Raw genomic sequence first — 22,433 nt, 5'->3', positions numbered from 1 at the left:
TTTCTGCTGCGCCATGACAGAACTCCCAAGATTTCTGATTTGAAAAATGAAAAAAAAAAAAATTTTTTTTTTATTATGAATTATACAACCTAAATCAGTAACTATGAAATCTGAAGACTGGTTAAACTAAATCATGGATATAGGTGGGAAAGGGGGAAAATATCTTTTTTTTTTTTGTCTTTTTAGGGCTGCACCCACACCATATGGAGGTTCCCAGGCTAGGGGGTCCAATCCTACAGCTGTCGGCCTATACCACAGCCACAGCAACAGCAGATCCGAGCCACATCTGTGACCTACACCAGTTCATGGCAACACCAGATCCTTAACCCACTGAGCAAGGCAAAGGGATGGAACACACATCCTCATGGATTCTGGTCAGGTTCATTATTGCTGAGCCAGTAATGAACCATTTTTAAGGTCAATAATTTTTAAATTTCTTAAGAGCTGAGTGATCACAAACTTTTTTTAAGAGTCCTAAATGTATACTGATATACATTCCATTTTTGCAATTGTCCCACATTCTACAATTGTGCATTGGCAAAAATCAGTTTAGTTTTGAGACCACTCTTCTCAAATGCCCTGCCAAAATCAGAACATGGATCATAAAAACGTTATGGAAAATACTTCAAAACAGATTGTCCCATGATCAGAACATCTTCCTACTGTTTATCTCTTTGATTTAATGGAAGCAGTAAAAACATTTGCTTCTATAGAAGAATAGTAAACTATATATATATATATATAATATATATATAAATAAATATTACTATCAACTTTAAATGTATACTGATTTTGGTAAGGGAGTCCTCAATAATTGATTCCCTGTGAATAACTTTATAAAAATTAGACTGGAGTTTCCATCATGGCTCAGTGGAAACAAATCTGACTAGTATCCATGAGGACGCAGGTTCAATCCCTGGCCTCGCTCAGTGGATTAAGGATCGGCATTGCCATGAGCTGTGGGTAGGTTGCAGACGTGGCTCAGATCTGGCATTGCTGTGGCTGTGGTGTAGGCCTACAGCTACAGCTCCAGTTCAACCCCTAGCCTGGGAACCTCCACAGGTGCAGACCTAAAAAAAGACCAAAATAAAAAAATTTAGCAGACTATTGGTTTTTTTTTTAATCCCTCTTTTTCCCAAATTGAAAGTAATTTTATAAGTGATAACAATAAAACTCTATTTGGAATTAAATCAGGTTAAATAGAGTTGTTTTCTCTTCTTTTTTTTGTTTTTGTCCTTTTTTTTATGGCTGCACTTGCAGCATATGGAGGTTCCCAGGCTAGGTGTGGAATCGGAGCTGCAGCCATCGGCCTACGCCACAGCAACAGCAACTCGGGATCCAAGCCGCGTCTGCGATCTACACCACAGCTCACTGGCAACGCTGGATCCTTAACCCACTGAGCAAGGCCAGGGATCAAACCCGCAACCTCATGGTTCCTAGTCGGATTCGTTAACCACTAAGCCACGACGGAAACTCCTATTTTCCCTTGTAAAAGGCTTTTGCAGTAAGTGGAACAAAGACTAGCAAAGTAAATAGAAAACATAAGAAGTGTCCATGTTATATACTTAATAATTCAATAAAAGAATAATAATAATAGAACAAAATATAAATTTTCAAATGTCTTGAAATTAGATAGTGGTAATAGCCGTACAATTTTGGAATATACTAAAAACCATTATACATTTTAAAGGGTGAATAATTATGGCATGTGAATTACATCTCAAGTAAATATTAATTTTCCTTTTTTTTTTTTTTTTTTTTGGCCTTTTTTGTCTTTTCTAGGGCCACACCCGGGGCATACGGAGGCTTCCAGGCTAGGGGTCTAATCGGAGCTCTAGTCACTGGCCTACGCCACAGCCCCAGAAATGCCAGATCCGAGTCACTAAGTCTGCAACCTACACCACAGCTCACAGCAACGCCGGATCCTTAACCCACTGAGTGAGGCCAGGGATTGAACCTGCAACCTCATGGTTCCTAGTTGGATTCGTTAACCACTGAGCTACGACAGGAACTCCCTAAAAAAGAATTTTCAAAGTCAATTTTTATATGCTAAATATTGGTCAGTATGTTTTCCAAAGTTCTTTTTCTATAAACTCTACACTCATTTGAAGCTAATGTCTAACTTATAGTCCATTAATTCATGAAGTATGTTACATAGTTCATGTTACCTTAACAATAGCCAAAGAAAGCAAAGTTTTTTTTTGTTTTTTTTTTTTGGCTTTTTGCCATTTCTTGGGCCGCTCCCACAGCATATGGAGGTTCCCAGGCTAGGGGTCCAATCGGAGCTGTAACTGCTGGCCTACACCAGAGCCACAGCAATGTGGGATCTGAGCCGCCTCTGCAACCTACACCACAGCTCACAGCAACGCCGGATTCTTAACCCACTGAGCAAGGCCAGGGATCAAACCCACAACCTCATGGTTCCTAGTCAGATCTGATAACCACTGAGCCACAATAGGAACTCCAGAAAGCAAAGATTTTTGATTGAAGTTCCTTAATCATAAATTCTATTTCTATAAGTTTATGGTAATATGAAACCAAAGAGGCTAAATCTTATAGAAATAACCATATTTATATGTAGAAAAACATATTTTATTATATATAAACCATAAAACAGAATACAGATTTTCATTAAAAGTTTCAGTTAGAATATCTATATGAAAATTAAATTACTACAAAAGAGCACTGATAACATTTTTCAGTCCTACCTGGTTCTGTCATCTGAGATTTTTGTATTAGAACGTCTCTTATTTTCTCCACCCACAGGTAAAGAATACTTTCACCAATATTCTGTCTAAACAAAATTCAGGGAGAAAAATTGTTATTAAAAAAATTTCCTTCGCAAATTCAACAAAATATACACGTACTTACAGTCTAAGAAATTATATGCAATCTAGCCATGCCTTTTTAAAAAAATACTTATAAAAACATGAGTTTTACTAGCATTTGTGGATGGGTGTTTAATATACCAACATTTAAAATTCCAACTGGCTCTCAAATTAACACTGCTCATTTAAAATTAGTAGAAGAGTTGCAATCAAAGAGGGGGAAAAATTTCTAAGCTTGAACTGGATGAATTAAGATATAAATATGATTTATTGTTTGTCAGTGCATATAGTTCAATAGTGATGTCTAGTTATTGCTTGCTTTTCTAAACTTTTTGAACAATTTCAAACCACTTATTTTGCATACTTATTTCAACAAAAAAGAATATAAGGAGTTCCTGTTGTGGCTCAATGGAAACAAATCTGACTAGGATCCATGAGGATGCAGCTTCGATCCCTGGCCTCACTCAGTGGGTTAAGGATCTGGTGTTGCTGTAGCTGTGGCTTAGGCCAGCGGTTCAACCCCTAGCCTGGGAACCTCCATATGCCGTGTGTGTGGCCCTAAAAGAGTCAAAAAAAAAAAAAAAAGAAGAAAAGAATATAAAACATTTGGGAAACTCCTTCAGAAAGCCAATTTACATGACTTAAAAAACAATCAATGTAAAACTTTATATTCTTATTTTGTTTTATGACAAAATATTATATTGCCCAAATTGATTCAGTTTGGTTCCAAACAACTGTCTGGCTGCCTCAGGTAATTAAATCCATCCAAAGGCTTACTGAGAAAAATAACATGTCATAGTTTACATCCATAGAGCTATGTTAAATGTTGGCAACAGCAGTAGAATAAAGGCCCAAGTGTCTACTTCTTAGGGAACGACACTAATTTTAGATAAGTTTTAATATGTGTATTTAAAAAAATCACCACACAACTTGACAACACAACCTCCTTCCTCTAAAAGTTGCCCTTGAAACCATAATGTCTCTTTATCCCTTATCACCACTCATCAGCACCCACTCAAGGAATCTTTCAAAACAAGCATACAGAAGAAAACAACACTATTTTCAAATAATTCTGTACCCTCAAATCCTTCCTATCTCACCTGTAACTCCCTAGGACTAAAACCATCCTCTGTGTTCTTTGGTAACCTGACTTATTTAGACAGAGCAAAAGTAAATTGAAAAGGTTTTTAAAAATTGAGAATGTTGGTTGGGTTTCTTTTAAACAATTCCCACTCCTCTCCTCTCCTCACTAAAGGATTCAGAGGTACAGAGACAGAGGAAGGTAAAATATATTGAGTATATACAAAGCCCAAAGCATATTATATATATCAACACATTTAATGCTTATTATTGTCTAATAAAGTATTTCCCCACTGTAGAGATGAGAAAGCAGACCTAGAGAGATCAATTAGCTTGTCTAAGACAGTCTTATAAGCAGTAAGAAGCCCAGACCCAGAGTGTGAATGGGGACCTACTCCAAAGCTCAGGTCACACACTGCATTTTGTTCTCCTATCAAGCAGCTGTGCCCTTAGGCAAGTAAGCCACTTGAACCCTGAGTCTCAGTTTCCTCACCTATAAGGCAGATATACAGCATCTTGTCTTACTTTATTTTTATTTATTTATTCTTATTTTTTTGTCTTTTTGCCTTTTCTAGGGCCGCTCCCATGGCATATGGAGATTCCCAGGCTAGGGGTCTAATCAGAGCTGTAAGCCACCAGCCTACGCCAGAGCCACAGCAACACGGAATCCAAGCCACGTCTGCAACCTACACCACAGCTCACGGCAACGCCAGATCCTTAACCCACTGAGCAAGGGCAGGGATCAAACCCGAAACCTCATGGTTCCTAGTCGGATTCGTTAACCACTGAGCCATGACGGGAACTCCCCACATGTCTTACTTTATAAAAGTATTTTTTTTAAAGTGGACCTATCTTAATTCACTCAATAGATTTCTCTTCTCTTTTTTTTTTAGGGCCACATGGGCAGCATATGGAAGTTCCCAAGCTAGGAGTAGAATTGGAGCTGCAGCTACTGGCCTGCACCACACCCACAGCAACACCAGATCCAAGCTGTTTCTGTAACCTACACTGTAGCTCATGGCAACACCGGATCCTTAACCCACTGAGCGAGGCCAGGGATTGAACCCACATCCTCATAGATACTAGTCAAGTTCATTGCCGCTGAGCCATAAAAGGAACTCCTCACTAGATTTTTGTGGTCCTTACCTATACACCAGCACTGCAGGCAGCCCTGGGGGTAGGGCAGGGAATAAAAAGACTGGGTCCCCTGTCTCAGTGTTTGCAATTATTATCCTTACAAATGTATAGTTTTATATGTAATTCTCTCCATCTCCTGATCACGTTCAATAGAATTCATCACATTAACATCATTAAAAGTAGTGGCATTAGAGGAGAGAAGGCAAGATGGCAGAAGAGTAGGGGGAAGTGCTTGCCCTCTCTCACAAACACAGCAAAAAACCCCCACATCTACATGTTAAACAACTGGCACATAACAGCAACTAAATGCCGGCAGAACTTAAACTTCCAATAATAGCAAGAATCTCGTGACATAACTGGGTAAAACAAGAGAAAAGAGGAGAGTGAGAGAAGGGGAATTGGGACCGGACAGGTGCTCCCAAAAGGGAACTGTGAAGGAGAAAGGGCACCCACACCCTGGAAAGTCACCTAATCGACGGAAAGATCAACCAAGCTGGAGGAAATCTCCAGACGCCAAGAAGAGAGCAGCAGTAGGTCTGAGATCTGAAAAACAGAGTGAGAGCCAAACAGATCATCTGAACTACTGGCAGAGTCACCAAAAACCAAGACGCTCAGGTGGGGGGCTGGGCACCGAGACCTCGGCTCAGAGGTTAGTCCCAGAGCGGGCTGGGGTTGGCAGTGCGGAGACAGCCTGGGGGACTTGAAGCAGTCAGTCGGGTTGGTGATGCGGGGACAGCCTGAGGGACTAGGAAGTGGTGCAGTGGGTAGAGGGAGCAATATGCTAGGAACTAGGGAGTGGAAAGCCACAACAGAGGGAACCTGGGAGAAGAGCTGGACCCACAGGACAGACAAGGCGCCAGTGTTGGGGAGGGGAGAGGAGGAGCAGCGGGCCACCAGAGAATACTCCTTGTGCCCCAGTGAGAGCACGTGCCAGTCAGCTAGCAGAGAGCAGTGCTTCCCAGTGTATCCCCTCTCCCCCTACACCACGAGCGCACCCGACCTGAGGCCACCTGCCAACCCGGAGGGCTGGGGAGGGCTGGCCTCACCACTCGCAGGAAGCCTACCGCCTCAAGGGCTTTCCCCACCCTGGCCTGCCTGCCCTCTGGAGGAGCTATACCCTGCAGAGCAGCGCCAAGCACCACCAGCCCCTGGAAGAGGCCCACAGGCCAGAAATGCCAGAGCAAGTTCTGCCCAGCCATAGGAAGTCTGCATTCATCGCACTGCAGACCTGCCAGTCCCGCCTGCCCTTGGGAAGTCCTCCTTTGCTTCACAGTGACCCTGCCAGCCCTGCCTACCCTCAAGAAATGACCCGCTGCCTCAGAGAAGACTGGCCAACACCACCAGCCCTTGCGAAAGACTCCACAGCAGTGCCAGGGCAAACCCTGCCCAGCCACGGGGAGTACACCTACACCAAGAAAAAGAAAATAACAAGCAAGATGAAGAAGCTCAGAAACCATCCCCAGTTAAACCAACAGATGAACTCACCTGAAGCAGTCAACAATGAAACAGAACTCTGCAGTCTGACAGACTTGGAGATCAAAAGGGAGACTGTGAAAATACTGAAGGAATTAAGAGAAGATATGAACAGTAATGCAGACTCCCTCAGAAAGGAACTAGAAAATATAAAGGAAAACTAGAAAATTCATTTGCAAAAATACAAACTGAGCTAAGGGCAGTAAAAACCAGAATGAATAATGCAGAACAAATTAGTGATGTGGAAGATAGAATAATGGAGGAGTTCCCGTCGTGGCGCAGTGGTTAACGAATCCAACTAGGAACCATGAGGTTGCGGGTTCAGTCCCTGCCCTTGCTCAGTGGGTTAACGATCCGACGTTGCCGTGAGCTGTGGTGTAGGTTGCAGATGCGGCTCGGATCCCGCGTTGCTGTGGCTCTGGTGTAGGCCGGTGGCTACAGCTCCGATTCAACCCCTAGCCTGGGAACCTCCATATGCCGCGGGAGCGGCCCAAGAAATAGCAACAACAACAACAACAACAACAAAGACAAAAAAAAAAAAAAAAAAGATAGAATAATTGAAACCACCCAAACAGGACAGCAGACAGAAAACCAAAAGAAAAAAACATGATAGCAATATAAGAGACCTACAGGATAATATAAAGCGGGCCAATCTATGCATAATAGGAATTCCAGAAGGAGTAGAAAAAGATAAGGGGATGGAAAATATATTTGAAGAAATTATCACTGAAAACTTCCCAAATCTAAAGGATACTGATTTCAAGACACAGGAAGCACAGAGGGCCCCAAACAAGTTGAACCCAAATAGATCCACACCAAGATACATTATAATAAAAATGGCAAAAGTTAATGATAAAGAGAGGATCCTAAAGGCAGCAAGAGAAAAGCAAAATGTCACTTATAAGGGAACCCCCATAAGGCTATCAGCTGATTTCTCTACAGAAACTCTACAGGCCAGGAGGGAATGGCAAGAAATATTTAAAGTGCTGAAAGGAAAAAATATGTAACCTAGAATACTCTATCCAGTAAGAATATCATTTAAAATAGAAGGGGAAATAAATTTTTTTCCAACAAACAAAAGCTAAAAGAATACAGCAATACAAAACCCATTCTAAAAGAAATATTCAAAGGGCTTCTCTAAATCAAAAAAAGAGAGAGAGAGAGGAAGAACTAGAATGGAGGAAACCACAACCAGAGAGCAGTCACTCAAATAAGCCAGCATACAGATCTAATCATGAACATGTTTAAAACAAAATAAAATTAAAAAGAAAAAAAGAGACATCAAAATCATAAAATGTGGGCAAGGGAAGTAATGAAATAAATAGATTCTTTTTAATTTTTTTTTAATTTTAGTACGGTAATGAAGTGTTTGAACCTACAGGACTATCAGACTAAAACACACAATTATAGGAAGGGGTTAACATACTTAAAAAACAGGGCAACCACAAATCAAAACCAAACATTACATTTGCAAAAAATGAAAAGAAAAACACTCAAGCAGAAAATAACTGGAGACCATCCAACCAAAAAAAGAAAGAATGGAGAATCATAGAACCAACTGGAAAAGGAGGTTTAAAATGGCAATAAATAATCATCTATCAATTATCCCCTTAAATGTCAATGGACAGAATGCTTCAATCAAAAGACAGAGAGTTGCTGACTGGATAAAAAGGCAAAAACCTTCAATCTGCTGCCTATAAGAAACTCACCTTAGGACAAAGGACACATATAGACTGAAAATGAGGGGGTGGGAAAAAATATTTCATGCCAATGGACATGACAGGAAAGCAGGAGTTGCAATACTTATATCAGACAAAATAGACTCTAAAACAAAACCATAAAGAAAGACAAAGAAGGACACTATATAATGATTAAAGGATCCATTCAAGAAGAGGATATTACTATCATCAACATATATGCCCCAAATCCAGGAGCACACAGATACACACAACAAATATTAACAGACATAAAGGAAGAAATTGATGGGAATACAATCATAATAGGAGACCTTAACACCCACTCACATCAGTGGACAGATTCTCTAGACAGAAAACCAGTAAAGCAACAGAGATCTTAAAATAAACAACAGAAAAGTTAGACTTAATTGACATCTTCAGGACACTACATCCAAAAAAATCAGAATACACATTCTTCTCAAGTGTGCATGGAACATTCTCAAGAATTGATCACATATTGGGGCACAAAACTAACCTCAACAAATTTAAGAGTATAGAAATTACTTCAAGTATCTTCTCTGACCACAATGGTATAAAACTAGAAATCAACCACAGGAAAATAAATGAGAAAAAACCTCCTACATAGAGACTAAACAACATATTACTAAAAAACCAATGGGTCAATGAGGAAATCAAGAAGGAAATTAAAAACTACCTTGAAACAAATGATAATGAAGACACAACCTCTCAAAATCTATAGGATGCTGCAAAAGCAGTGCTGAGGAAAATTCATAGCAATACAGGCCTTCCTCAAAAAAGAAGAAAGATCTCAAATTGACAACTTAACCCACCACCTAAATGAATTAGAAAAAGAAGAACAAAAAAGACCTAAAGTCAACAGAAGGAAAGACATTATAAAGCTCAAAGAGGAAATCAATAAAATAGAGATTCAAAAAACAATAGAGAAAATTAGTAAAACCAAGAGCTGGTTCTTTGAAAAGGTAAACAAAATTGACAAACCTATGGCTAGACTCACTAAGAAGAGGAGAGAAAGAACCCAAATAAACAAAATTAGAAATGAAAAACGAGAAATCACAACGGATACTGCAGAAATACAAAAAACCATAAGAGAATACTATGAACAACTGTATGCCAACAAGTTTGACAATCTGGAAGAAATGGACAACTTTCTAGAATCTTACAGCTTGCCAAAACTGAATCAAGAAGAAATAGACCAACTGAACACACCGATCACTAGAAATGAAATTGAAGAGGTCATAAAATCACTCCCTACAAATAAAAGCCCAGGACCAGATGGCTTCACAGGTGAATTCTACCAAACATACACAGAGGATCTGGTGCCCATCCTCCTTAAACTTTTTCGAAAGGTTGAGAAAGAAGGAATACTCCCAAAGACATTCTATGATGCCACCATCACCCTCATTCCAAAACCAGACAGAGATACCACCAAAAAAGAAAACTATCAGCCAATATCTCTGATGAATACAGATGCAAAAATTCTCAACAAAATTTTGGCCAACCGAATCCAACAACATATCAAAAAAATCATACACCATGACCAGGTAAGGTTCATCCCAGGTTCACAAGGATGGTTCAACATACACAAATCAATCAATGTCATACACCACATTAACAAAAGAAAAGTCAATAACCATACGATCATCTCAATAGAGCAGAAAAAAGCATTTGACAAAGTCCAATATCCATTTATGATAAAAACTCTCACCAAAGTGGGTATAGAAGGAACATTCCTGAACATAATCAAAGCCATTTATAACAAACCCACAGCAAATATAATACTTAATGGAGAAAAACTGAAAGCCTTCTCACTCAAATCTGGACCAAGACAGGGATGCCCACTCTCACCACTGCTATTCAACATAGTTTTGGAAGTCCTAGCCACAGCAATTAGACAAACAAAAGAAATAAAAGGCATCCAAATAGGAAGAGAAGAGATAAAACTGTCACTGTATGCAGACGACATGACACTATATGTAGGAAACCCTAAGGACTCAACCCAAAGACTACTTGACCTGATCAACAGATTCAGCAAAGTACCAGGATATAAAGATTAACATTCAGAAATCAGTTGCATTTCTCTATACTAACAATGAAATATTAGAAAAGGAATACAAAAATACAATACCTGGAGTTCCCGTCGTGGCGCAGTGGTTAACGAATCCAACTAGGAACCATGAGGTTGCGGGTTCAGTCCCTGCCCTTGCTCAGTGGGTTAACGATCCGACGTTGCCGTGAGCTGTGGTGTAGGTTGCAGACGCGGCTCGGATCCCGCGTTGCTGTGGCTCTGGCGTAGGCCGGTGGCTACAGCTCCGATTGGACCCCTAGCCTGGGAACCTCCATATGCCGCAAGAGCGGCCCAAGAAATGGCAAAAAGACAACAACAAAAAAAAATTGCAATACCTTTTAAAATTGCACCCCAAAAAATCAAATATCTGGGAACACACCTGACCAAGGAGGTAAAGGACTTATATGATGAGAACTATAAAACATTAATCAAGGAAATTAAAGAGGATTCAAAGAAATGGAAAGATATTCCATGTTCATGGATTAGAAAAATTAATATTGGCCATACTTCCCAAAGCAATCTATAGATTCAATGCAATCCCTATCAAATTACCCATGACATTTCTCACAGAACTAGAACAAACCATCCAGAAATTTATATGGAACCACAAAAGACCCAGACTTGCCAAAGCAATCCTGAGGAACAAAAGCCAAGCAGGAGGCATAACTCTCCCAGAGCTCAAGCAATATTACAAAGCCACAGTCATCAAAACAGTATGGTACTGGTATCAAAACAGACAGACAGACCAATGGAACAGAATAGAGAACCCAGAATTAAACCCTGACACCTTTGGTCAATTAATCTTTGACAAAGGAGGCAAGAGCATAAAATGGGAAAAAGAAAGTCTATTCAGCAAGCATTGCTGGGAAACCTGGACAGCTGCATGCAAAGCAATGAAACTAGAACACACTCTCATACCATGCACAAAAATAAACTCAAAATGGCTGAAAGACCTAAATAAAAGACAGGACACCATCAAACTCCTGGAAGAGAACATAAGCAAAAACACTCTCTGACATCAACCTCATGAATATTTTCTCAGGTCATTCTCCCAAGGCAATAGAAATAAGAGCAAGAATAAACCAATGGGACCTGATCAAACTGACAAGCTTTTGAATAGCAAAGGAAACCCAAAAGAAACCAAAAAGACAACTTAGAGAATGGGAGAAAATAGTTTCAAACAATGTAATGGACAAGGTTTAATCTCTAGGATATACAAGCAACTTATATAACTCAACAGCAAAAAAGCCAACCACCCAATTGAAAAATGGGCAAAAGACCTGAATAGACATTTTTCCAAGGAAGATATACAGATGGCCAACAAGCACATGAAAAAATGCTCAACATCCCTAATTAGAGAAATGCAAATCAAAACTACCACGAGATACCACCTCACACCAGTCAGAATGGCCATCATTAATAGGTCCACAAATAACAAGTGCTGGAGGGGGTGTGGAGAAAAGGGAACCCTCCTGCACTGTTGGTGGGAATGTAAGCTGGTACAGCCACTATGGAGAAAAGTATGGAGGTACCTTAGAAATCTATACATAGAACTACCATATGACCCAGCAATCCCACTCTTGGGAATATATCTGGACAAAACTTTCCTTAAAAAAGGCACATGCACCCACATGTTCATTGCAGCACTATTCACAATAGCCAAGACATGGAAACAACCCAAATGTCCATCGACAGACGATTGGATTAGGAAGATGTGGTATACATAGACAATGGAATACTACTCAGCCATAAAAAATGACATAATGCCATTTGCAGCAACATGGATGCAACGAGACACTCTCATACTGAGTGAAATAAGTCAGAAAGTAAAACACAAATACCGTATGATATCACTTATAACTGGAATCTAATATACAACCCAAATGAACATTTCCACAGAAAAGAAAATGGTAGACTTGGAGAATGGACTTGGGGCTGCCCAGTGGGGAGAGAGAGAGAGTGGGAAGGATTGGGAGCTTGGGGTTAACGGATGCAAACTACTGCTCTTGGAATGGATTTACAATGAGATCCTGCTATGTAGCATTGAGAACTCTGTCTAGATACTTACATCACAACACAACAATGGGAGGAAAAAGTACGTATACATATATGTGTAACTTGGTCCCCATGCTGTACAGCAGAAAAATAAATAAATAAAAATAAAAAAATTTAAAAAGTAGTAGCATTAATATCTAGTGTTTATTGAACACTTACTACATAGAAGACATGTAGACAATGCTTTGTTACCTCAGTTGATCCTGACAACCACCTTTTTTTTTTCCTTTGGCCTTTTAGGGCCACACCCACAGTATATGGAAATTCCTAGGCTAGGGGTTGAATCAGAGCTGCAGCTACCGGCCTACGCCACCGCTACCGCCACAGCAACATGGGATCCAAGCTGCATCTGTGACCTACACCACAGTTCATGGCAACACTGGATCCTTTAACCTACTGAGTGAGGTGAGGGATCAAACCTGTGTCCTCATGGATGTCCGGTTCGTTACTGCTGAGCCACTACAGGAACTCCAATTTTCTAATATTTATATTTGTTGATTTAAGGGTGAAGCTATTCACAAAAATGTACTATTAAGTTGTGGACCTTATATAAATCACTCAATCTGAGTTTCCATCAACTCATTTTCAATATGATATAACTGGATGAGATGATTCTTCTAAGAACAACAAAAATGAGATGATGGAAAGTCACATTATTTTAAAAATTGACTCCAGAAGCCTGACCAAGAACAGCCTTAACCTCAGCTTGACTAAACTTCAGTCAGGCAGAACTTCCTGACTCTAGGCCCTGATCTCCCTTTCCTTAGAGCACTGTCTTTAGAAAACTTGTCCTAATTGAAGTTCCCATCATGGTACAGCGGCAATGAATCCAACTAGGAACCATGAGGTTGTGGGGTTCAATCCCTGGCCTCGCTCAGTGGGTTAAGGATACCACGTTGCTATAAGCTGTGGTGTAGGTCACAGACGCGGCTCGAAAATCTGGCACTGCTGTGGCTGTGGCCAGCGGCTACAGCTCCGATTAGACCCCTAGCTTGGGAACCTCCGTGTGCTACAGATGCGGCCCTAAAAGGCAAAAAGACAAAAAAGAAAAAAAGAAAACTTATCCTAGTAAATTCTTTTTTTGTTCCTCTGGGATATATGGACAACCTTTTAGAAATTTTGTTGGTTTTAGAACTTAGGAATGTGTTCTTTGAGGTCCTGGGATCCATTTTTTTGACATGTAATCATCAAGGAAGAAAGTGCCCTATCTCCCAGTCTCCATTGGAAGGTAGGAGCCTTACTTCTTTTTTTTTTTTTTTTTTTTTTTTTTTGTCTTTTTGCCTTTTCTAGGGCCGTTCCCATGGCATATGGAGGTTCCCAGGCTAGGGGTCTAATCGGAGCTGTAGCCGCCGGCCTACGCCAGAGCCACAGCAACGCGGGATTCGAGCCACGCCTGCAACCTACACCACAGCTCACAGCAACGCCAGGTCGTTAACCCACTGAGCGAGGCCAGGGACCGAACCCTCAACCTCATGGTTCCTAGTCGTTTGTTAACCACTGAGCCACGACGGGAACTCCAGGAGCCTTACTTCTAATGAGCAACAATATGTAAACACAGATGGCCTAACCACAGAGAAACACACTTGCAAACTCAGGAAGTAACTTAATGTGCTGGACACTCTCATTGATCAACCTCCCCTCAACGTCCTCCAGTACTTTTCTACAGCTCATCCCAGTGCTTAAAAAACACCCTGTCAGAGTTCCCGTCATTGCGCAGTGGTTAACGAATCTGACTAGGAACCATGGGGTTGCGGGTTTGGTCCCTGCCCTTGCTCAGTGGGTTAACGATCCGGTGTTGCCGTGAGCTGTGGTGTAGGTTGCAGATGCGGCTCGGATCCCGCGTTGCTGTGGCTCCGATGTAGGCCAGGGGCTACAGCTCCGATTCAATCCCTAGCCCGGGAACCTCCATATGCCGAGGGAGCGGCCCAAGAAATGGCAAAAAGACAAAAAAAAAAAAAAAAAAAAAAAAAAAAACACCCTGTCTTTTGTTTCAGGAAGCTGAATTCAGACCCAATTCTGCTTCTCTGAAGAAAGTCTTCCTTCCTAATTTGGTCCGGTGTACTTTCTGCTGTGACCAACCTCACTCTCCGACTTGCAAATCTAAAGCTTCATGATCCATCAAAATGTGAAGATCTGTAGGAAATTAATCATTTTCTTTAAAATCAATTATTGTTGTTAAAGCACTATCATAAATTCAAAATTTTTAAAACTTTAATCCTTTTCATTTTCTCTAAACACCAGTTAGTATAATGTTCCAAGTATTTTTAAATCTGTTAATTACTTTTTGTCGTATTAAAATAACTATTTTCATACATTCAAAATATCCATATGCAAAATATTAAAACAAAAGTAACATATGATAAGCAAATTAATCTACATCTACCCAATCACCAAATCCTAGTTTATATTCTTAAGGACTTCTTGAACTGACCATTCTTCTCCCCTGCATTATTGTTTCCCTAATAAAGATCTCCACCATCTCCTTCCTAGTTACTGACTTCTCTCCCTACGGGGTCTCTCCCTTCAAACTCTCCCCAGTGCTCCCTCCACACTGCCACAGAAATCTGATTACAGCACTCTCCTGCCTAAAGTGCCGAGAGCCTACAAGATAATGTCCAAACTCCTCATCCCTGCTTACAGGTTCCCTCCTCTTATACCCACCTCGATTCCTATCCCTGGCATGTTAACTACTTGCTAAAATCCAAAGATGCCAGGTTGCTTTCTGCCTACATAAGGATGCTCATGCAGTTCCTTCTATCAGAAAATCTCTCCCCCTTTGATTACATCCCAGACACTGCACCCAACGGTCACCGTCACAATGGAACCCTCCTTTACAACTTCACCACATGCCTAGAGATCTCTAAAAATGACTGCAGTTCATCCAATCCTCTCAGTAATTATGGTAGTATACCGTCTTTGTATACATCTTAATTTTTAAATTCCAAACTCCTAACAGAGTGCCAGCGAATAAGAGATACTCGTAAAATGTTTATTGGAAAGACTATTAGCTTTCAGACTTCTTACCTCCTACATAAAACATAGTTCATCTTCTTATCTAGACAAAAATCAAATTTAGCATTCAAAATGATGCTAAATAAATATGATAATCTTGATGTTACAATATTTAGAATATAATAGAAGTATCAACATTAAGAATGATATCCATACATTTAGCTCATGTTTTATTTTTGAAGACCCAATATTATTTTTCACTTGCTGCCCCCTGCTGGGACTCTATGTAAAAATATGATTAAAAGTAGTTACATAAAACTTTTGAAAACAGGATGTATTAAGACCACATGTGTGAAAATATTATTGGACTAGGGTTATTTCCAAGTGCTTTTAAAACAAGACAGTATGAACCATATTTCAGCATTAGAACAAAATTCCGTATAATTTCTGATCCCTCCTAATTCTCAAATCACTCAAGTAAACTAGTTAGGGAGAACAGCAAGTTGTATCCTATTGGAGGGTATCCCTCAATAAAGGGGAGGGGAGCTTTTTGCGTAAGAGCAAAGGCAGGCGGGAAGGCATGTGAGGGTAAATGACATTGTGCATAAAGAGGAGAAAAAAATCTCACTGTTGAATACAATTAACAGGATGTGGAAAACATTTTCAAGAAAGAGGAAGTGCTCAACACCGCCAAAAATTACAGACGTCAAATAAGATAAGAACTGAAAAATGACCATAAGATGTACAACTACAACATCACCGGTGAGTAAATTTTCAGTATATTTATCTTATTCTACTCTAAGGGCAGAGATAAATTGGTATATGAGCATTAATAAAAGATTACAGAAAGAAGTTTGTTGGAAGCACAAAAGTTGGAGCAGCCACTAGGGTGAGAGACAGGTATCAGAAAACATTCCATTGAGAGAATAATACTTATATACTGAGGATGAGAGAATCACCAAATGAGGGCATCTCCTATTGATATGTCCAATTCTTGGTTACTTTCAGAGTTAAGTGTAAAACACGAATCAAGGAAGATCACACTTCCTTGAATGAAAAGAATCAAATCTATGAAGACCCAGCATTCTTAAATTAAATACTTTGGGAGGAAAGGAAACCAGGCCTAGATCCCAGGGATACAAAGAGGGTTCTCTCATTGTGCTAAATGGGGTAGCTACCTAGAACACGTAAGACAGGAGTTCCCATTGTGGCACAGTGGTTAACGAATCCGACTAGGAACCATGAGGTTGCGGGTTCGATCCCTGGCCTTGCTCAGTGGGTCAAGGTTCCGGCGTTGCCGTGAGCTGTGGTGTAGGTCGCAGACGCGGCTCGGATCCTGTGTTGCTGTGGCTCTGGCGTAGGCTGGCAGTTACAGCTCCGATTCGACTCCTAGCCCGGGAACCTCCATATGCCGCAGGAGCAGCCCAAGAAATGGCAAAAAGACAAAAAAAAAAAAAAAAAAAAAAGAACACGTAAGACAGTCCTTTCAGCTATTTCTGAACTTTATTGTACTAAATTAATCTATATCATTAAAATTAACCCGAATCACAGAAATATCTTCTCTGAACAACTGTACTAGCCTCCTAACTGATAGCCCACATCTATTCTTGCTCTCATCCAGTCAGTTCTCCACCTAGAAACAGACTGGCATTATTAAAACAAAAATCTTATCATGGCATCACACCACTTAAAACTCTTCCCTGCCTTTCCATTGGTCTTCTGATAAAAATAAAAATCCTCAACATGATCTGTAGGATGGTCCATAACTTCCCCTGCCTATCCCACCAGGTTGTTTTCCCATCAAAACCCCTTCTCTCTCCTCCTCTCTCTTCCCACTTCATGCCACCATAACTTTGTGTCCTGAAGTGTGCCAACCTCCTGGACACAGAGCCTTTGCACATGCCGTGGCCTTTCACTGGAGTTATCTTCACTTAAGTAACTCAGCTCTTAAGTCAAAAAAGCCATCCCTGACCTCCTAGCCAGGTTTCATTTCAAACTCAGTTAGGACTGCACATTAACACAGTACCTTGAAAAGTTTATAGAACTTACCAGCTGCAGTTTTACCTTCATTTTTACAATGCCATAAGAAACATCTCCTCTACTGTAAACTGAAAATGCCATGAAAACAGGAACCATTTCTGCTTTTGCTAATTATGTGTATCCAGGATCTAGTACAATGCCTGACATAGAATATTCATTTGTTGAGTGAATGAAAGAGTGAAAAATATGGTATATCAATAGACTCCTATCCTTATGACTTAATATTAGAAAATGACCATTGAAAGTATAGAGTAGTTGAATAATAATTATGCTTAGAATTCTGCTGTTACCAGTTTCATTCAACATAGCCTATGAAAATACCAAAATAAAAGCAGTATCTCTGAATTTACTTTCACAAGCTAAGTGTGTTTTTACAGCTATAAGTTCAAAACTTTACTATAGTTTTGTATCTAAGTAGAATTTGTATGAAACGTAAATATAAAATTATATAACCAATCTTCCAAGGATTCTTCAAGTGCATCCTTTTTCTTACTGGAAAGACAGCGTAAAAAGTTTGGAAAAGGCCCCAGCATATCACAGTTCCAACAAAAGCCCACAACAGAGTCACTAAGAGAATTACTTTAAATCATCCATCACTTACATATATATTTCCTCAAGACTATTCGATAAATCTGTGCGTTCTTGCCCTTTAAGCCAAGGAGCACTAAGAGTAAACAAAACACAATAAAGATTATCTGACAACTGTGTTTATATCTCAAAGAGAAAATACTGATTAAATCACAAATTGGCCTTATTTAACTTTTTAATCTTTTCATTAAAATGTTATTTTAGGAGTTCCCATCATGGTTCAGCAGATCCAACTAGTATCCATTAGGATGCAGGTTCAATCCCTGGCCTTGCTCAGTGGATTAAGGATCCAGTGTTGCCTTGAGGTGTGGTGTAGGTTGCAGATTCAGCTCGCATCCCGTGTTGCTGTGGCTGTGGTGTAGGCTGGCAACTGCAGCTCTGATTCGACCCCTAGCCTCGGAACTTCCATATGCCAGGGGTGTGGCCCTAAAAAGACAAAAATAAATACATAAATAGTTATTTTATATTGTATAAATCATTTCCAAAATGCTTTCTTTGACATCAACTCATTTAGTCTTCCCAGGAAACCATGATGAAGTCAACACCAGTATTAGTCAGTTAAAATATATGGTTTAACTAACAGAGGAGTTCATAGAATAGCATAAATCTGCTGAAGTTTACCTAAGTGGCAGAATAGTTTTCCGAATCTAATTTTCAGAGTCACTGCATTTGCCACACTATCAAGAGTTCCTAACTTTTTCCAACTGGTATCTGAAAAACAACTCTAACAAATAAGCCAGTTGCCACATGACTGTAAAAAAAATTAACTTTTTCTGAAAAGGGCACTTATGTTTGTAAGCATTCTATAATCGTATCTTTTATTTTCAATAAACAAAAATGAAAAATTACAGATTTTTTTTTTTTTTTTTTTTTTTTTTTTGTCTTTTTGCCTTTTCTAGGGCCGCTCCCATGGCATACGGAGGTTCCCAGGCTAGGGGTCTAATCGGAGCTGCAGCCACTGGCCTACACCACAGTCACAGCAACATGGGATCCCAGCCGTGCCTGCAACCTACACCACAGCTCACAGCAATGCCGGATCCTTAACCCACTGAGCAAGGCCAGGGATGAAACCCACAACCTCATGGTTCCTAATCAGATTCATTAACCACTGCACCATGACGGGAACTCCAGAACTATTATTAGTAACAAAAATTTTTGCTATGGTTTTTAAAATACTGAATAAATAATCCCACTGGTAGGTAAAAATTTTAGTAATTGAGATTTAATGCAATTCTATCCACACAGGTTTATACATCTTAGTAGGTCCAGTGGGCAAGGTAGATCAAAGGTTACTTGTAATCCACAGGACGTGATGCATTAAGATGAAGCTTTGGGCTGCTGACAAGATGGCTCCCCAACAACCAGGGCAGGCCCAGCGCCACAGGCACCATGGGTGATTCCTGGAAGGCAGTCTCAGGCAGAGGCACATAAAGGAAGTGGCAAGGTTCGCAGAATCATGTTAGGAGAAACTCCACAGGCCAGGGTTTCTAGATTACTAGGTTATCTAGAGAGGAGCATTTCCTTCCCCAACTCTAAAGACAATTCTGTAGCTACTTCCACCCTTCAACCCTGTGATCCTCTTTTATACTAAGCACATGTCCATGTGTTCTTATACCATTTAGTTGTTTTTATTTCAATGCTCTATACCAAGTCCAAAAGGTGTTTTTAATTTCTGTATACATTTTGATAAGAAAGGTATGCTACAAAAACACAATGTACATCATAGAGAAACAATCTGAAGAGTGTGACATTTTTATAAAAAATATAAATATATAAATATAGCTTACTTTAGTTGATAAATAGGTGGAGCTGTACCTGGGTATTCATTCGGTAGCATCACCTACAAAGCAATTTAAAAACAAATCTGCTTATACTTCATCATGGCTCAAAAATAACTACATTTATAAAGTTAGTCACTGGACAGAGCTCAAACCTGCCAAACTAAAAAACAAAACCAACACTGTGTTGAATCTCAAAAGAGAATTCCCTCCTCATATTAATGCTTCTACCTGGCATATGCTTCTACCTGGCATATGTTAAGATGATGCCATTTTTTTAAGGCGATCATTATTTGCAGAGAACGCAAAAAAGCAATGAAAATCAGAAAATAAGGGTGGGGAAGACAAAGATAAAAGGAAAAAAAAACTAAAATATGGGCATTATACTCTAACCCCATATGAATAGAGTGGCATTATAACATGTTCCAAATATTTTTCTTAGAAAAAACAAGCTGTATTAAAGTGTAGTTGATTTACAATGTGTGCCAAGAAAAAAAAATTTTTTAAATCCTGCTAAACACATTAAATACATTAAACAGCTAACACTTAATAGAGAACCACACACGTTTCTTTTCAAATCAGTATCAATAAAAACAAATATTGACAAAAACTCAATTTGGAATCTTTTACTTCCAATAGGCTGTCATCAAATAATAAGGATTAAAACAAAGCCACAGCTGATTTTTTTCACTTATTTACCCTCACCACAAAGGAATACCAATTAACAAAAAAACAATTCATATCTACTCTATGAACCTTCTAAATAACTAACCTATTCTTCCTCTTAAATGTTAGCCATCTTCCTCGGTTTCTTATTAAATGAACAGCATAATGAAAGGAAGAGAAACTCAAGTCTGACAATGGTACATTAAGAATGCTTAAATATATAAAAGAATTGTGATAGGAAAGATTGAGGCTATCAATAAAGTATTACTTAAGAATGATCTGAGATTTAATTACCCATATGTTTGGATCACCAGTCATCAACAAAAGCCACAACAAAAAAACACAATCCAGAATTAAGTCACACAAGAATAATCATTAGAGGAATACAACAGTAGAGTCAATACTGTAACTGGAAAATGGTTGTAGAGGAATATACCTGCAAGCAAAGTGTCCACTTGGGGTCATCTATATCGTCGCTAATTCTAATACAAAATATTTTGGCACAGTCATCAATGACACACCATTCTTCGCCATATATAGCTGCCATTGCTTCAATTTCCTCATTCTGTAAGAGGTCAATGGGGAAAAAGTCAAAGAATGCACACATACCTTATCTGTTTTTCTTACTGCTTTTTAAGGCATTTGCATTTAATATCACTAGTTTGGATGAAGGATCCCTGACTGAAAGATGTCAAACATTCTTAGCACCTGGTAGCCACCTTCTACTCTCTGGGTACCAGCCTTGCACTATATCACTGTGCTTCTGACCACTACTGAGCCAAAATATACATGCACTCCCATACCCGGTAATGAGATTCACAAGTGAAAAGATAAACACTATCCTCTCTGCTCCACCTTCTCTTTTTAAGAAGAAACCGCCACCTCCCCATTCCCCAGTAGTATTTCTGCATATTACATTAGTTCTATACTCCTGGAACTACTTCTTTGTTTTTGTTTTGAATTTGGGCACTTGGCTGGGTGTTGTTTTGGTTTTTTGGTAATCAAATCCCCCCAAACATTTCAGAAATTACTCTTTTGGTTTCGGGTTTAAAAAAAAAAAAGAGTTCCCAGCACAGCTCAGGGGTAATGAATCTGACTAGCATCCATCAGGACGCAGGTTCAATCCCTGGCCTCCTTCAGTCGGTTAAGGTTCTGGCCTTGTCCTGAGCTGTGGTGTGGAAGCAGACTCCGCTCCAATCTGGCCTTGTTGTGGCTGTGGTGTAGGCCAGCATCTACAGTTCCTTTTGGACCCATAGCCGGGGAAATCTCCATATGCCCCAGGTGCGCGAGTGCCGCCCTAAATAAATCAATAAAAATAATTAATTAAAATAAACGTATCTAAACGTAAAAATGGGAAGCAAAGTATACACTCAACTCCATATCATCTCATTTTATCCTCATAGCCCCGTAGTAAAAGCTTTAAGAGCTCTCACTTCAGCCATGCGCTGGGGAAAGCTCAAAGCCACAAGTAGATTCAGGGGGTCCTCAGGAGACCTCAGGGTTTGTGTTATTATTGCCCGTTTTGCAAAATCAGAAACGGGGTTAGGTGGCCTGCCCAAGGTGACCCGGCGAGGACAGGGCGGGGAGCAGAAACTCGGGTTTCTGCTTCCTGGGCCCAGAGCTGCTCAGTCGCGTGCTGATGGTTGACGATAACACCATCCCAGGCAGGCCAAGCCTGCCGACGCCTGGCAGCAGCCGGCCAGAGCGCGATCGGCTGACAGCAAGCGCCAGAAATGGGACGCGGCAGAACGAACCGCGCGGCCGCCAGCCCTGGCGGTGCGGGCGAGACCCGGGGCGGCCCCGGGCAGGGGCCCCTTGGCGAAGGAGGCTCGGGACTGCGAGGCAAGGCCGAGATGAGCCTGGAGGTCGGCGCCCGCCGGGGCCTCACCTGCCTCTGGTCGCTCCCTGCGTCCCCCTCAGCCATGTGGCCCCGGGAACGGCCTGGCGGTCACCACCTGCCCAGGTCCGGAGCGCGGGGGCGGGGCGCTGCGGCTGCAAGCGGAGCGCGGGTTGCTGCGCGGCCCGACCCGGAACCGCAACCCCGACACGCAGT

At 40.4% G+C, this 22,433-nt stretch overlaps 1 protein-coding gene across 4 annotated transcripts in view; it reads right to left on the bottom strand.

Moving 5' to 3' along the window:
- The window catches only part of IMPACT (impact RWD domain protein), a 37,272-nt gene extending 14,839 nt beyond the window's left edge, over positions 1 to 22,433 (bottom strand). For 2 of the 4 annotated variants that reach the window (XR_014807771.1, XM_005665327.4), the window contains exons 1-5: positions 22,269 to 22,433; positions 20,817 to 20,945; positions 19,724 to 19,776; positions 17,950 to 18,012; positions 2,709 to 2,794 (exon numbers count right to left, since the gene is read on the bottom strand). Coding sequence is in view for 2 of the 4 variants with exons in the window: in XM_005665327.4 (XP_005665384.1) it covers positions 2,709 to 2,794; positions 17,950 to 18,012; positions 19,724 to 19,776; positions 20,817 to 20,945; positions 22,269 to 22,304 (367 nt within the window). In the remaining 2 variants the exon portion in view is untranslated. The remainder of the gene's footprint in view (positions 1 to 2,708; positions 2,795 to 17,949; positions 18,013 to 19,723; positions 19,777 to 20,816; positions 20,946 to 22,268) is intronic. The other 2 variants (XR_014807772.1, XM_013999267.3) reach the window with 1 other exon arrangement.

The sequence above is a fragment of the Sus scrofa genome, chromosome 6, assembly GCF_054392235.1.
Source record: "Sus scrofa isolate SSC_HxYL_T2T_F1_AM1 chromosome 6, Sscrofa_HxYL_maternal_Yorkshire_Landrace_v2.0, whole genome shotgun sequence".
Taxonomy (NCBI): Eukaryota; Metazoa; Chordata; class Mammalia; order Artiodactyla; family Suidae; genus Sus; species Sus scrofa.
Note: the sequence above shows the minus strand (reverse complement) of the source record. Positions and strands in the feature narration are given on the sequence as shown.